This window comes from Antechinus flavipes, chromosome 5 (genome assembly GCF_016432865.1).
Source record: "Antechinus flavipes isolate AdamAnt ecotype Samford, QLD, Australia chromosome 5, AdamAnt_v2, whole genome shotgun sequence".
Lineage (NCBI taxonomy): Eukaryota > Metazoa > Chordata > Mammalia > Dasyuromorphia > Dasyuridae > Antechinus > Antechinus flavipes.
In genome coordinates, this window is record NC_067402.1 from 270,332,284 (window position 1) to 270,347,602 (window position 15,319).

The 15,319-nt window shown below is 37.1% G+C and overlaps 1 protein-coding gene across 1 annotated transcript in view; it reads left to right on the forward strand.

The window, feature by feature from the left end:
- Positions 1 to 15,319, forward strand: part of CFAP54 (cilia and flagella associated protein 54) — a 340,765-nt gene that overhangs the window by 278,369 nt on the left and 47,077 nt on the right. Inside the window, exons 59-63 of the mRNA XM_052001234.1 lie at positions 1,603 to 1,684; positions 5,537 to 5,635; positions 6,207 to 6,345; positions 10,524 to 10,724; positions 13,650 to 13,861. Coding sequence (XP_051857194.1) covers positions 1,603 to 1,684; positions 5,537 to 5,635; positions 6,207 to 6,345; positions 10,524 to 10,724; positions 13,650 to 13,861 — 733 coding nt within the window. The remainder of the gene's footprint in view (positions 1 to 1,602; positions 1,685 to 5,536; positions 5,636 to 6,206; positions 6,346 to 10,523; positions 10,725 to 13,649; positions 13,862 to 15,319) is intronic.

The following is a 15,319-nucleotide window of genomic DNA, read 5'->3' on the forward strand; positions in this document are numbered from 1 at the left end:
ACTAATAACTCAGGCAGGGGCAGATAGATGGTGCAGCGGATAGAGCACCAGCCCTGAAGTCAGGAGGACCTGAGTTCAAATTTGGTCTCAAACACTTAACACTTCCTGGCTGTGTGACCCTGGGCAAGTCACTTAACCCCTATTGCCTCAGCAAAAAACAAAACAAAAACAAAAACTCATAATTCAAACAATTTCTCATTAAAAGTGTGCTCATTTAGTAGCCAGCCACAAATTCCAGCCCTGCTCTAGGGCCTAGTTCATGAGGATGACCTGTGACTCTGGCCTTCCCAAGAGGGATACAGCAATTATTATACTGGGGAACAAACATGGCTATTAAACTCTTCAGTCCGCTTGGTAGACTCTATTTTGTGTTACTGGTGCATATATCCCCTAGCCCACATCTTAGACCTTGCTAACCTGTTCCATCATAGGAGGTATCCCTGTGGACAAGAGTGGGCCTATAGGGGTTTCCAAGGAGTTTGGGCCAGCACTAGAACTCAACTAACCTGAAGGAGGAAAAGTGATCCTCCCATTAACTGGTCTAGAAAACCCTTGGGTATCACAATCCCCCCATGGGTGTTTAAAATTCTTTTTAAATGTTCTACACTGTCATGAAAAGGCTAACTTGGGCCTTTGTATGGGGAATGGCTCCAAGATTTACCATCATATATTTTTGTTGCAATAGAACAGAGGAATAGAACTCCCTAGATTTTGAGGTGTCTGTGAACTTGGAAGGCAAAATGAAAATAGGTCTTGATTTTCACTAAATTCTAACTAAAATTTGAAATTTGTTTGACTAATAAAAATTTAAAATTATTTAATTTAATTTAATTAAAAAAAATTCTGAGCACCATGACACAAAAAGAACTTAAAATCCCCAGCACTAGAAAGTTATAGCACTTTTCTAGAGCATTGTCATTTTAGGTGACAAGGAGCCAAGGGAAGAAGTGACAGCCCCTTAGTGAAAAAAGAGCAGAAGAGGGTAGGATAAAGAAGTGCAATACAGATGATTTAGTCTAACCAACTGGTTACAAAAGGAGCCAGCCTACCAGATTACCAGGTGCTATGCTAAGTTCTGGGGAGCCAAAAAAAAAATCAGAAAGAAGTCCCTAACTTCAAGGAGCTTCCAGTCTTTATGGAAGAGAAAGTGCAAGATATGTATAGGAACCTGGTGCTGCCCTGATGCACAGAGCCCTGGGCTTGAGGCAGGAAGACTCATCTTCCTGAGTTCAAATTAGCTATTCACTAGCAGTGTAATTCTAGTCAAGCCACTTCACACTGTTTGCCTCAGTTTCCTCACTTGTAAAATGAGCCTGAGAAGGAATGGCCAACCACTGCAGTATCTTTGCCAAGAAACCCCCTCAGAGAGTCGGATATGACTAAAACACCTGAACAACAATAATGTACAAATAAACTGGAAGCAATCAATAGAGGGAAAGTACTGGAATTAGGGAGTCAAGAGAGGCTTTCTGTAGAAGTTGGAACGTTCGCTGGGACTTGAAGAAAATCTGGCTAGTTCAGGAGAAAGAAAGGAGGAGGGAGCTGGAGGGATAATGAATAGTTAAGCTGCTCATTAAAATTCTGCAACTTTTTTTTTTTTAGGTTGATAAGGAAATCCTACCTGGAAATAGCCTTGTTATATTTTCATTTGGGGAATCTTAAGCAGTCCTTTTTAAAAAATAAGGTAAAAGATTTCATTATTATATGAGCTGCTTTGAAGTTGTCTTATAAATAAGTAGTCATATAAATATGTAGTATGGGCCTAATATAGTGAGGTCAATTTTCCCCTGTGGCTCCATGAAAATGATTACTTTTCCGAGCTGCTCTAATTATGGCTCCAGGAGTAATTTGGATGTTAGGATAGCTTGTTTTCTCACCACTTATAATAGACCACCATGTGTCTTTCATTGAAGGATTGGGTCTACACAACTGCTAAGTTCGAGTCAATTTTGATGATTTTTTTCAGAGATCCATCTACTTAAAACTGCTCTACTCCACCAGGGAAGAGAAAAGAACAGGTTTTTTTTTTTTAATTACAATGCTAAGTGCCTTATAAGTATGGTTTCATTTGATACTCACAAGGCCGGTGCTATTTGTTTCCCCATTTTACAACTAAGGAAACTGAGTTAGATAAACTTTAGATGAGGTTCAGGGTTACAGCCAGCAAATAGCTGAGGCCTAGATGCCATTAGCTGTTGAATTAGAAAATAAAAAAAATCTTATTCAAACCTTGATGGTAATTCTTAGATATTTTTCATCATTGTTCAGCTTTAACTCTTTCTTTTTTAGCTCTTTATTTTTATATGTTGGCTTTATTTGAGCTCTGGAAATTGTCAGGCAAACAGTAATGTTTATTAAATACCCCTTGTATGAGGTACCAAATCAAGCAAAGAGAAAAAACTCCAAATCCCCAAGAAATAAGTGCCATAGAGATTGTTCTATGGAAGGAATACATTATATACACACATATTCATATATACATATATATATACACATATATATTATGTGTATATATAAGTAGGTATTTAATAAATTGTATAAGTCCTATCACAGAAGTAATAAACTGAAAGGAACTTATTTAAGGCAGCTCCTTTGTTTTTAGGAATTTTTAGCAAGATAAAAAAAAATAAGTTGCTCTTTTTCATAGATATAGAAAGAAGAGAGGGGTAAATGCTCTGCTAAGATTGCAATTTGTTATTTTAAAGCTTGTAATAGAAATGTAGGTATTAGTGAGCTCCCACTCTGTGTCTGGAGCATGCAACCTGAACTTTGGCTTACCACTACCACTCCCATTCCCAGAGAACCTGAAAATGACCACATTTTCCAAACACTTGCCATAGCTCTGAGTTGACAGAAATTTGTCTTTTCTGCATCCTTCCTTTAGCACTTATACAGCTAGGACCCAATGAGTGTGAATAATGGATCCCTGACTGGCACCAATTGCCATAATTTATAGGCAATCACTTCAGGGGAGTCATTATTTGTACCTTCTGAGACCTCACTGTGTTCTGGTGAGAGCAGAAAGAAACCAAGATACAAGACAGCTTGTCGATATGGTTTGAACAGATCCTGCTTGAAGAAATGGATCTTAGGAAATTTCATTTTCTCCTAACATAGTGAACTCCTAATTCTTAACATTAACTGAGAGCAGAAATTATAAGGATGTAGATCTGATCTGCCCTGATTGAGCCACTTAAGGGTAGTAGATTCTGAGAGAATATCAAAATACTGAAGAAAGAAGGGCAATGAACACATACATACATATGTATATATGTATGTATGTATGTGTGTGTGTATAAATATATATATATATATATTTTATATATGTATGTATATAGGTATATATTAGGGTTTATTGGATTAATTGGGGCATTGTATTCAGAAGACCAGACAGGACGGAATAGTTGATTCCCACTCCAGTCTTAAATTGGGTTAGATATAGACAGATTTTGATATAGATAGATTATAGATATATACATATATAGACATAGCGATATAGATAGATAGATTATAGATGTAGTTAGATATAGCAATATAGAAAGAAAGACAGACACACAGATAGATAGACAAGTAGATAGACAGATGATTACAAATAGAATAAAGAAGGTATAGTATCAGGGATAGTATAGTATCCTATGGGATAATTACAGCTTCTTTTGATGTTTACATTTATTCAAAGTAGCTTACATTAACCGTGGAGTCATCTATAAACCTCACTTTAGTCACATGAATTTGTAATAACTAATATTTAGACAGCACCTTATGGTTTGCAAATATTTTATGTATGTGTTTTATTATTTCATATGACCAACCTGTTGAATTGTCCAATTTGAATTTGTATCTACTTTCCTTAACTGTTTTTAGTGCTTATACTAAAGACCTATGAATTGACCCAGAATAGGTAACTAGGTAGTGCAATGGATAGCAAACTGAGCCTAGAATCAAGAAGCCTCTGAGTTCAAATCTGGCCTCAGATACTTATTACCTGTGTGACCTTTTCAAGTCACTTAACCCTGTTTGCCTTAATTTCCACCTATAAAATGAGTGGAGAAGGAAATAGTAAATCACTTCTCTGTGTTTGCCAAGAAAACCCCAACTGGAGTCGTGAAGAGTTGGACATGACTGAAATGACTGAATTATTGCCACAGCAAGCAATGATAAGGTGAAGGAGGTGGCCCAGCTAACCCACTATTGAATAATCAACCTAAAATATTTGAAATGGGAGAATTTTCTAGAGCATTTTTCTTTCTTTCTTTCTTTTTTTAAATAACAGCTTTTATTTTCAAAATATATGCAAAGAAAGTTGTCAAAATTCACCCTTGCAAAACCCTGTGTTCCAAATTGTTTTCTCCCTACCTTCCCCCTTCCCTAGACAGCAAGTAATCCAATATATGTTAAATATGGGGAATTCTTCTATATATATTTCCACATTTATCATGATGCACAAGAAATCAGATCAAAAGAAGGGAAAATGTGAGGAAAAAAACAAGAAAACAACAACAAAGGTGAAAATACTATGATGTGATCCACATTCAGTTCCCATAGTCCTTTCTAGAGCAGATGGCTCTCTCTATCACAAGAAGAGAGAAGAAGAGAGCCATATCCATCAAAATTGATCACTATGTAACATCTTGTTGTTGCCTTGTACAATGATCTCCTGGTTCTACTCACTTCACTCAGCATCAGTTCACGTAACTCTCTTCAGACCTTTCTGAAATCATCCTGCTGATCGTTTCTTACAGAACAATAATATTCCATAACATTCATATACCACAATTTATTCAACCATTCCCCAGCTGATGGGCATCCACTCAGTTTCCAGTTCCTGGCCCTTACAAAAAGGACTGCTACAAACATTTTGGAACATGTGGGTCCCTTTCCCTCCTTTATGATCTTTTTAATAATATAAGCCCAATAGAAATACTGCTGGATCACAACAGTTTTGATAGTGCTTTGAGCAGAGATCAGTTCATAACCATATTAGTGTCTGGGTAGTATTTTTCTCAGTCATCCTCTAAATTTAAAAGAAACAAGCCCATCAACTTAATAAATTAATTCCAAATATCCAATTTCAGTAGTTGTCATACTAAGCTACCATCTATCTGGTCCACTGTGTGGTGTGCTCTGCTGCAAGATAGCCCTCCATTCTTCTGCAGTGTTTTAGAATAATATATTGCCATTCCCGCTAATGTCTCTCCTTTGAACTCTTCTGCCTTCGAGAAGAGACCAATCTCCATCTGAAAAGTTAGTGAAAATTATCCCAAATTCTTCTTTTTAAAGCCATTCCAGGAAACTCTGAGATGCAGTTGCCCCCTTTAAATGGAAACTCATAGAACACAGCACCTAACAAAAGACCTGAGGAACAATGTGTTCTTTTCTCACATTTCCCTACTCGATATACTACCAGCCCAGATTGTGTGACTCTTTCAGTGGCAACAGGCTTGATGAGAGGGGACCATATTTAAAGATAAGATGCCTCAGATTTTTCAATAGCCAACTTCCCATCTTCATCAGAGATCTTTTGACCATTTTTTAGGTTTCTTTTCAAAGCCAAATGCCAGTAAAGGAAACAGTAACAGAGAAAAATGATGTGTACCTGATATTGTCCTGGATAGCAATCCGAGCTGCTTCACAGGTGGGTGACACTAACTTTAATCTTTTTTCATATCCTTAAATCTATAGTGAGCTCCTACCAGCTGCCAAGCAAAAATAGTACAGCTGGATAGTTGTATAGGAGAAAGCTGCAGTCAGACTCCTTGGGATTTCTGCTGGTGTGGGGTTCTTCACAAAAGCTGAAAGTGGACCCCATCTGAGCAGTGCCTTAAATCACAGTTCACCAGGCTTCCCCTTATTTGTTCCAGCCTTATTTAGTGAAAATATTAGGAGATATTTATATGTGGATGTTTGATAGGAGGGCAAATATCAACTGCATCCAGAGGAAGTTGTCTATTTGAAATGATTTGTGCATTAATTAAATTGTCAATAGTAATGACTTATTTGACTATGACTTGAATTTTGTGTGTGTTGGTGGCAGGGAGGGTCGAAGTAGAGTTCTAGGTTGTCCTTATTTTTTCTCTTTGGAGCATGATGCACACAAAGGGTTCTGTTTTATGGTTTCCCTTTTCACAGATAGTTTGCCTGCCTATGTTTATAAAATGTATTACACATAAATATAGATTGGATCCTAAATGATTTATTAATTATAGGTCAGTGAAGCTACAATAATTGCTCAGAAGCTAATTGGACAGAAGAGAATGTTGGACAAAATTAAAATGGTCTTCCACCAGAATATCCCAGAATTTGCTGTTGTGGACCTCATTTCTACATATATAGATTATTTGACTGGTATGCTTATTTGTCAAATCAGTTTTCTGGGATATGTAACCAAGTATAAGGGATTTGATTATGCTTAAATTTTTTTTAACGGTCTGTAATGTTCTAGAGAAGGGGCTCTTAACATTTTTGGGGGATGATCATAAACTTTCATTTGGCAATTTAGTGAAATAGAATAATTTTTAAATGCATACGTTAAATTTTTATGTTTTTTAATTTAAAAATTTTAATGCATAAAATGCATATCATAAAATATGCATTGCAAAGGAAACCAATTATACTGAACTATTATTATTAAAATATTAACAACACAAGTTTGTGGATTCCAGGTTAAGAATTTCTGTTCTAAACTCAAGATGAATCAGCATTCCAGGTTTTCATTGAGGGATCCTTGATCTTTTTTATATACTGAACAAAATGGTGAAATCTTTGTTTCCCTTCTCAGAGTCATGTTTTGAAATGCATAATAAATATTTAGGATTATAAAGAAAGAATTACTGAAACAGTAAAATATTAAAGAAACAAATTTGTGATACAACACTATATATGCTTTTTCTTATTACATTAAACAATGAGACAATACATTTAGGGTACAGGCAAATTAACGAGTCCAATAACTACAGTAATTTCTAAGTAATGATCATTGTAAACAATATTTTGACATATCTTCAGCAAATGTAATGTGACATGAAAATACCTGTGATTTCTCTTCACGACAAAACCACAGGTCCTGCTAATTACTGCCGTGCTTCGTTGCCTATATTTATAATTGAAGGAAAAGCTAAATTTCACTTAGAGGTTAGGGGGAAATGTGGCTATAATATTTTCCCTAGACTAGTTCACAGACCTCCTTAAATCTATGAGTCTCTGGCCTAAAGGAACTTGGATAGGAAGAATGAGGAGTTTGATCATAAGAATCAGAATTGTTTCCTTAATTCATGGCTATCAAAAACTACCCAGAATCAGTCTTAATTCTTCCATGTGCACTTTGTTCATATTTTCATACCACTCTTAAATATTCTCTTTTCTAGGCTTTAAAATCCAATCACTTCTATTGGATCTTAATTAACATGGTATTTTGAGATCTCTTGCCTTTTAGATATTAGCCAATTTGTCAGTGTCCATCATAATGCCCAGAATTGAACAGATTATATTCTAAATTGGTTGGCCATCAAAAAGTACAGTAGGATTATTAGCTTACTGATTGGGGACATGAATTAAGTGAAAGAGATTAGCCAAGGATAAAGGTCCAGAAACTGACTTTTAATTCAGTATCCACAAAAACAATTAGAATCGGTGGCAGCTACCCTAGCTGCAATAGAGCGCAGTGGATAGAGCATCAGCCCTGAAGTCAGGAAGACCTGAGTTCAAATGTGGCCTCAGACAATTAACATTTCCTAGCTGTGTGACCCTGGGCAAGTCACTTAGCCCCAATTAACCCCAATCAGAGACTCTCAGAGTAAGAAAAAGCAAAAAGGGGTTTATTATGATCTTGTGAGAAAGGGTATCTTCCATTTGACAAAGGTGTTTGTCAGTAAAGAAGTGCAAAACTTAAATTGCAAAACACCAGATTAAAGAATCTGAATGTAGAAGCCCCTGAAGCCCCCTCTCCCTGCCCCGGCCTTTCCCCTGTTGTTTGGGAGAGTCCAGGCTTACATTATAATTTCAGAAATCTAATCTAGAAACAAAAGAATACAAGTCAATAATAATCTCTTAATTTAATTTCCCCTGATGTACAAACAGATATATATCCTCGGATAAGAGAATCCATCACCTTTAAAGGAAGTACTTAAATACTAATTAAGAGGTGGTGGGAAATGGGAGGGGACAAACACCTGCAACTTTTAGCTAGAGCTCTATTTGTTATTATCAAGTCTCAAATCACAAAGTATAGTTTAAGGCTATGTTTCCATGAGAGTGTCTTCACTCAGTTAATTCCACACAAGAGTAATCCACATATAGAGAGGTAGAAGATGGAGTCCAGCAAGTTGTGTATAAATATGTCATTGCAAAAAGATTATTTGTGCAGGAGTGAAAAATACAGGCCTGACAGCAACTCCTTCCCTGTGTGAGATATTCCAGAAGTTTCAGCTGGTTCCCTAAATTAAAATTTATAAACATCATCCTGAAGCCACAGCAACTCTTCAGTTCAGTTCAGCAAACAATCTCCATAGGAGTTCAGTGTATCACAGAAGGTAATGAATCCATTACCCATTGGGTAAGAAGGTGAATTTACTCAAGAGCTTTGTTTTATCAACACAAATCGTGTTCATCACACTCCCTAAAGTGATGGTTCTTAATCTGGGAGCTCTTGCTTCAATTTTTAAAAAAGTTTGATTTTTTTTTACATAATTGGTATTTTTGTATTCCTTTGTGTTTTATTTGTTTAAAAACATCAATCTGAGAAGGGTCCATAGGCTGCACCAGGCTCTCAAAAAGGTCTATGACACAGAAAAGGGTTAAAAGCTCCTGCTTTAGAACCTTAAAAATGTTAACACTGGGTATTTTTAAAAAATGAAAGGATATTGTGCTTTAAAGAGGGAACATAGATAAAATTGAATATAGTGAAATAGTCATCTTGGTAATAATTGCCTTAAATTTTGCAAAATCCTTTACATGCATACTACATAATGGCCATGAGAGCAGATCATACTTTGATTTTTTTTTTTTTTTAGTTCTAAGCCCTGATCTTTATATAACACCAACGGTCTAACTAGTTATTTCCAGCCCTTCTGGAGTCATGGTGCCCTGTTACTTGTTTGATGTTGCAAAGTCTATGTGCTTATATTCACATAATCTCCTGAATTGATGAGCCCATGCAGAGATAGATTTTCAATACACCAGTGACCTGTGATTTTGTGGGGCCTCCCTTCTGCCAGTGCAGATCTCGACCCTTCTGTGTTGGAGTAAACAGTCTTTTGTGGGGGAAAAATCAAAACACAGACAGACATTTCAATATAAAAAACAAAGAACAATTTTCAGTGCCAAAAATAATAATAGAAAGAGCAGCTCTGGATAAACTTCAAAGTCAGCAATCTTGGTAAATAATCAGAGCTAAACCCTCTGCCCCCTGCAGCCAGCCTGGTAACGAGTTTCCTTGCATTCATGTACTTTTGAATTGGCACAAAGCTTTTCGATCATATTATAAATTTTTTAGCAGTAAAAGTCCTTGCAAACCTAACAATAACTCCTTTCCTGCATTAGATGTGCTGGAAAGTTTCAGCCGGTTTTCTAAATTGTGTCTTATTGATGTTAGCCCTGAAATCCACAGCAACCCAGAGTGGAGATTAAAGTTAGCCCACCTACAATAACACAGAGCTCTGAGCCAATGGCACTTTGCTAAAGTCTCCCCTAATGAAGTGAACCTCAGCTCTCCTTCAGGATCTGAGATGCTCTCTCCTTCCAAGTTCCTATTTTTGTAGGGCTAGATGTCCAGATATTGAAGAACAGCAACCCCAAAATACAATGATTTCATAGTTGATTTATGATTCATAAACTAAAATAGGCAAAATACTTTGTCATCAGGGTCATGAATATGGATATTCATAAAGAGTGGATATCGCTACTGGCTGGGGGGCCATAAGATGAATGGCTTTCTCCTTATTTTGGACAGGAGGAAATGATACAAGCTATTATAAGTCAGTGGCCTAAGTGGTCATAAGCTGGTCACTTGCTCCTATTGGACAAAATATTGATTTGGAAGCACAGAACTATTTTGTGAGACTTTTCATGTTCCTCTGCCACACTGGGTTTGGTCACCATGACAAAGAAAAACAAGGGTAGAGGGACTCGAGTTAACTAATTAAGCAAATAAACAGAATTTGTGCCTCAAAGCTCTGGGGTCTTATATGTGGAACTTTGATATGACTCTATCAAATTGGTTAATACTGATTAGCATAGAGCAGGGATCCAAATGAATTATTGGGTCACCTTTGAGTTCCTTTACAAGTTTTCTATGTGCAGTTCATTTACATAGCTGAATGTTCCTTTCATTTGAACTTCCACTAAATTTGCCATAATTTTCTGTAAATAGTGGTGAGTGAAATGATGAGGTTCATTCCCCTGCCATGAATGATTGAAGCTGTCACTAAAGAATATAAGCATCTTTTTGGGCAAAATAAATTGAGTGTTGGAAATTATTTTTAATAAAAACAATCATACCAGAACATTGACTTAAAAATTTTTTTTAGCTAGCTTTAAAGCTGTCTTCAAGTCCCCCTTTCCCTCTCCGAACCACTCTGACACCATTCTGGACACTTCTGTTTTGGAACAAGAATTTGAAACCACTGAGAGTGAAGAACCTGAAGAACAGAAGCCAGACATCTCCTGGGTCCACCTGGTCCGTTACTATACTCACCTGCTAAGAATTAACAATATGAATACCCTTCTTGGTAAGATCTTGAAAGGTTTCCTCAGAACTCTTCCTGCTTCCCATTCTTAGCTACAATAATAATAACAAGCATTTATGGAGAACATTATGGTTTGCAAAACCTCAAAGCACTTTTTCCTCATTTGACTGCAACCTTGGGAGTTAGATGTTATAGTAATGTCCGTTTTAGAGAAGAGATATTGGAGGTTAAGACAGATTAAAAGTGAGATGTCCAGACTCACACAAGTAGTGAATGTGTGAGACAAAATTTAAATTTGGGTCTTCTGGACTCTAAACCCAACACTCTTTCCATTGGGAAACCTAGCTGTCTACTACCAAGGAAATGGTAGAATGAAGAATTAAGAAAATAAAGAAATCTGTGATTTTATCTGGGTGGAACCTCTTCTCAACAAATTTCAGACTTATTTTCAGACATAATTCAGTTCAAAAGACATAATTTCAGGGTAATGTCATTTTGTTGATTATACTAGCACATAATTAAGAAAAGGGTCATTTGGCTATCTCTACTAAACCATTCAGTACTTACATGCCCTTGGAAGAGTGGGTTTTCCTGAGGGCAGAAATCAACTTTGATTTGATGCAATATGATTTTGTGGTTCCTTGATTTTAGGAGGGGCTTCTGTTCTGACAATAAGTCAGGAAATCCTAAATCTTCTGGTTTTTGAGTCTGCCTCTGGGACGAAACTCCTGAGACAATAGTAATAATCTGGTCAATGGGAACCAGACTCCTTCCCACCTATGAGCTATAGAATTAGCATATCAGTGCTAGAAAGCTGGATAAATGTGTCTCCTTGCTTTTGTTTCTCTGCTGAATTCCCTTACAATTCAGTCCACTTTGAAATGGCGTTATACTTACAATAAGCTTTGCCCCTTGGCTCAGGAGATGGAGTCAAGCCTGCAAATTCTTTTGAGACACCTTGTGACTCTGCTCTGGGATCCTCAAGTTTTGGGGTCCTCCTTCCCAACTTCCACAGATTGATTAACAAGTAATATAAAAATGATGAGGATATAGGAGAGGTGACGGACCCATCACTCGGTGTTATAGTTCAGAGAGACTTATCTATCTCCTACTGATGAGGTTTAGAGAGGGTAGTGGCTATGAGAGAGTTATCAAGAATCCCTTTAAATCAGCCGCAGGTTCTAGGAGTGAAATAATTCACCCATTCACGAATATTCGTTGCAAAATGAAAATTTATTGTTAGATAGAAAGCAGTTTACCCAGAGACTGACTTCTAGAGTGGCAGATCTATGGAAAATGGAGTTTTGCACTGAGAATGCAGTTCTCAGTGGGCAGAAAGTCCTGGCAGCTGAGTGAGCCACCGAGGGCCATCTGCAAAGACTTTAGTTGATGGAAGCTCTTTATATTGGGTAGCTTAGTGGGGGCTGGGACAACAAGAGCAGATCAGAACCAGTGGGGGCTGGGAGAGCCTAAGTTGGCTCAGATCCAGTGGGGTCTGGGACAAGTCCAGATCTCCTATTGGAATTCAAAAGGATGCTTTTGACCAGGATTTGTCTGGCATCCTTGAAAGACAACTTGTCTGAGGAGTCTATGCCTGAGCCAGGAGGAATTGGGAATCTGAAAGGAATCATAGATCAATAGGAAATACAGTTTAAATCAATTAACAAAATAAATAAATTAACTAAAATAATTAATTAACTAAATTAAAAATACAGTGATTTAAAGGGACCACAACCCACTTCAATATCACCCCATCTTGGGGAATCAACACAAGGAGGAATCTACTTCCAGACTGTCTGGATCAGTGGGATCCAGACCTGTCTGATTAAATGGGGCAGAATGCACCTAAAATAGAATTTCTTTATTTTTTGATCAGATCTAAGTTCTCCATCTCATTATCAGTTCTTCCCTTCAAAGGTTTGTCTGAATAGATGCCGATTTCTGAATGAGGATATAAAGAAGGGGAAAAACTTTAGTCCTCATTTAATAATTGATTATTAATATAAAAGAGGAATAATCATTTCTCTCAAGACCAGTAATCTGTCTGTAACTTGTGGTCTGAGAGAACTGGAAGAGATACAAGGGTTAAGTGACTTATTGATGGACAAACAGTATTTATCAAGTACCTTACCTCAAGTTGCCCAAGGCCAGACTTTTGTCTGCTAATGTTATTTGCCTCTAGATTATTCTAAGTTAATTTATACTCATGCACTGTGTTAATAAAACTTCATGCTCACTCAGTCTTGTAAAACTACAGAAATACATATTATTAGATGTGATATTTTCCTGTAATGGTGCCCACCTCTTTTAAATTAATATTCTTTAAGTAGCTTCTAGCAATTATCATCTTAGAAATTATCTTAAATGATTTACATCAGCCTGTTTCCCAGATTTTAAGAATTATAATTATAAGAAATAATTATAAAAAAAAATAAGAATATGCACTGTCACTCTTGCCCATAAATCAGTGGTAAGGTTTAGGCAGTGAGGGGTGATCAGGGTTAGAAACTTGCATAGAGGGATGGGACCAAGCCAGACAAAGCCAAACTCCAAGAGCAAGAGCCATGTCCCTAGGAGAATACGTCCAGGAAGCAGCAAGGTGCTATGCAATGAGGGGCTTATGTCTAAGGGCAGTATTAAGTCTCAGACAAGGGGACAAGCTGTTAGGTGGACAAGGGAACAGCAGACACACACGGATTAAGAAGACTAAAAGCAGTCTGATAAAATACCTCCTGCCTGGCAGGAGACAATTCTACTGGAACTGGGGTCAGCCTTGTTAGTGACAGGGCCAGTCTGTCTGCCCTGACCTAGGTAGACCAGGGGCAGAGTGTTAACAGAAGCTGATGGGAAAGAAATTCTCACGCTGGGTTGAATTTAGCAATCTAGATGATAGAAATCTCTCCTTTATGTGACCATTCCTTTATTGAGTGCATTGCCTAATTAAAGTACTTTTCTTTCTTTTTTCAGCTTCTCCAAAGCCAGTTTTCTTGGCCGATGAAATATTCTACACTTCCATTTTCAATGAAGATCTGGTTTTACGTCAGAAAGAAATGCACAATTTCCTCAAAAAATTCTTAAGTCTTTTTATTGCAGCCTGTATCGAGCCATTTCCAAAAGATCTTGCCGCTGTAGAAAGAGCATTAAATATCGAAAAACCCCAATATAGGCAATCCCTTAAGGTAATAATTCTTTAAAAAACAATTTTTAAAAACAATTATTTTGTTTTTTGTTTAAAAAACAATTTAATGGGGCAGCTAGGTGGTGCAGTGGATAGAGCACCAGCCCTAAAATCAGCAAGGCCTGAGTTCAAATGTGGCCTTAGACACTTAGCACTTCCTAGCTGTGTGATCCTGGGTTAGTCAGTTAACCCCATTGCCTCAGCAAAACAAAACAAAACAAAACAATTATGTTTCTGAAGAGGCGTCAAGTGTCAGGAAGCATTATTATTCATTTCTGAGAAGTATCAAGGTAGGAGTAAGTGTTTATTGACTGACTGACTATTATGTCATAAGCCATTAGACTAAAAGGGAGGAAAATGGTAGCCTTGGGCCTGTGCCTGAGTTTCTGACTCTGTGATAGTTATACCTCCCCCTTTGACTTCTCACATGAGAATGAACAAATAAGTCACAGACTCAACCCGGAGTGAGAGAGAATTCTGGAGCTCATCACTTTATGGATGGGCCCTCAATGGCTTGCCCAAGGTCACAGAGGTGAGTCCTCTGACTGCAGAGGAGCCCTTGGGCCATCTGTTGAAGGGCATTTTTGAAGGTGAGAAGGAAAACCAGAGGGCTTTGTAGGACATGGTCATTGGAGCATAGATTTATAGCTGGAAGGAACCTCTGACCTTAGTACTAGAATGACCTAGAGCAACTCTGTGGACCGTGTTTCCTTATCTGTATAATTCAGCAATTAGATTAAATGACCTCCAAAGACCTTTCCAGTTCTTGTGATTTCTGAATCCCATGAATTACAAGTTAATACTGGTTATCTCCCAAACTGACCAAACTACAAACCAAACGTTCTCCTCCCTCTGCTTCTTTCCTGCTGCCCATCAATAATAATTTAAAAAAAAAAAAAGGAAGGAAGAATGGTTGAGTCTTTGGAGCTTTTCCCACAAAAAGGTTAAAGGGAATGATTATACAAAGTAGTCACTGAAAATTTTGTACAGAGAAGTTACTAACAAGGTGTCTCAAAAGGGAATATAGGAGCAGTCCTGCAAGATTTAGCAATGTATATAACATACATACATAGACATATAAATATATATAAAACATATGTTTATAAAGTTATCCCATATGCACCTGCCACCTGCCAGAATTACTAAGTGCATGATGCATGTTCTCATAAAATATAAAATACGGTTCTACCAATATTATGTTCAGTATAAATTTTTCTGAAGGTTAGAAACTCTCATTTGCTCCAAGAAGTTTATTAGATTTTGGACCTAACACCTATTTGACAGACTGTAAATTCCATTAAGGCAGGGACAGGACTTAATCTAGACTTTGTAGCTCCCCCAGCACTTACTCTAGTGCTCTGTACAATTTAATACGCTCAGTACAGTTTAATAAATGTTTATTCATTTTATATAGATCTACTTTTGCCAGTTACATGATACAGTGACATGTTGAGCCTAA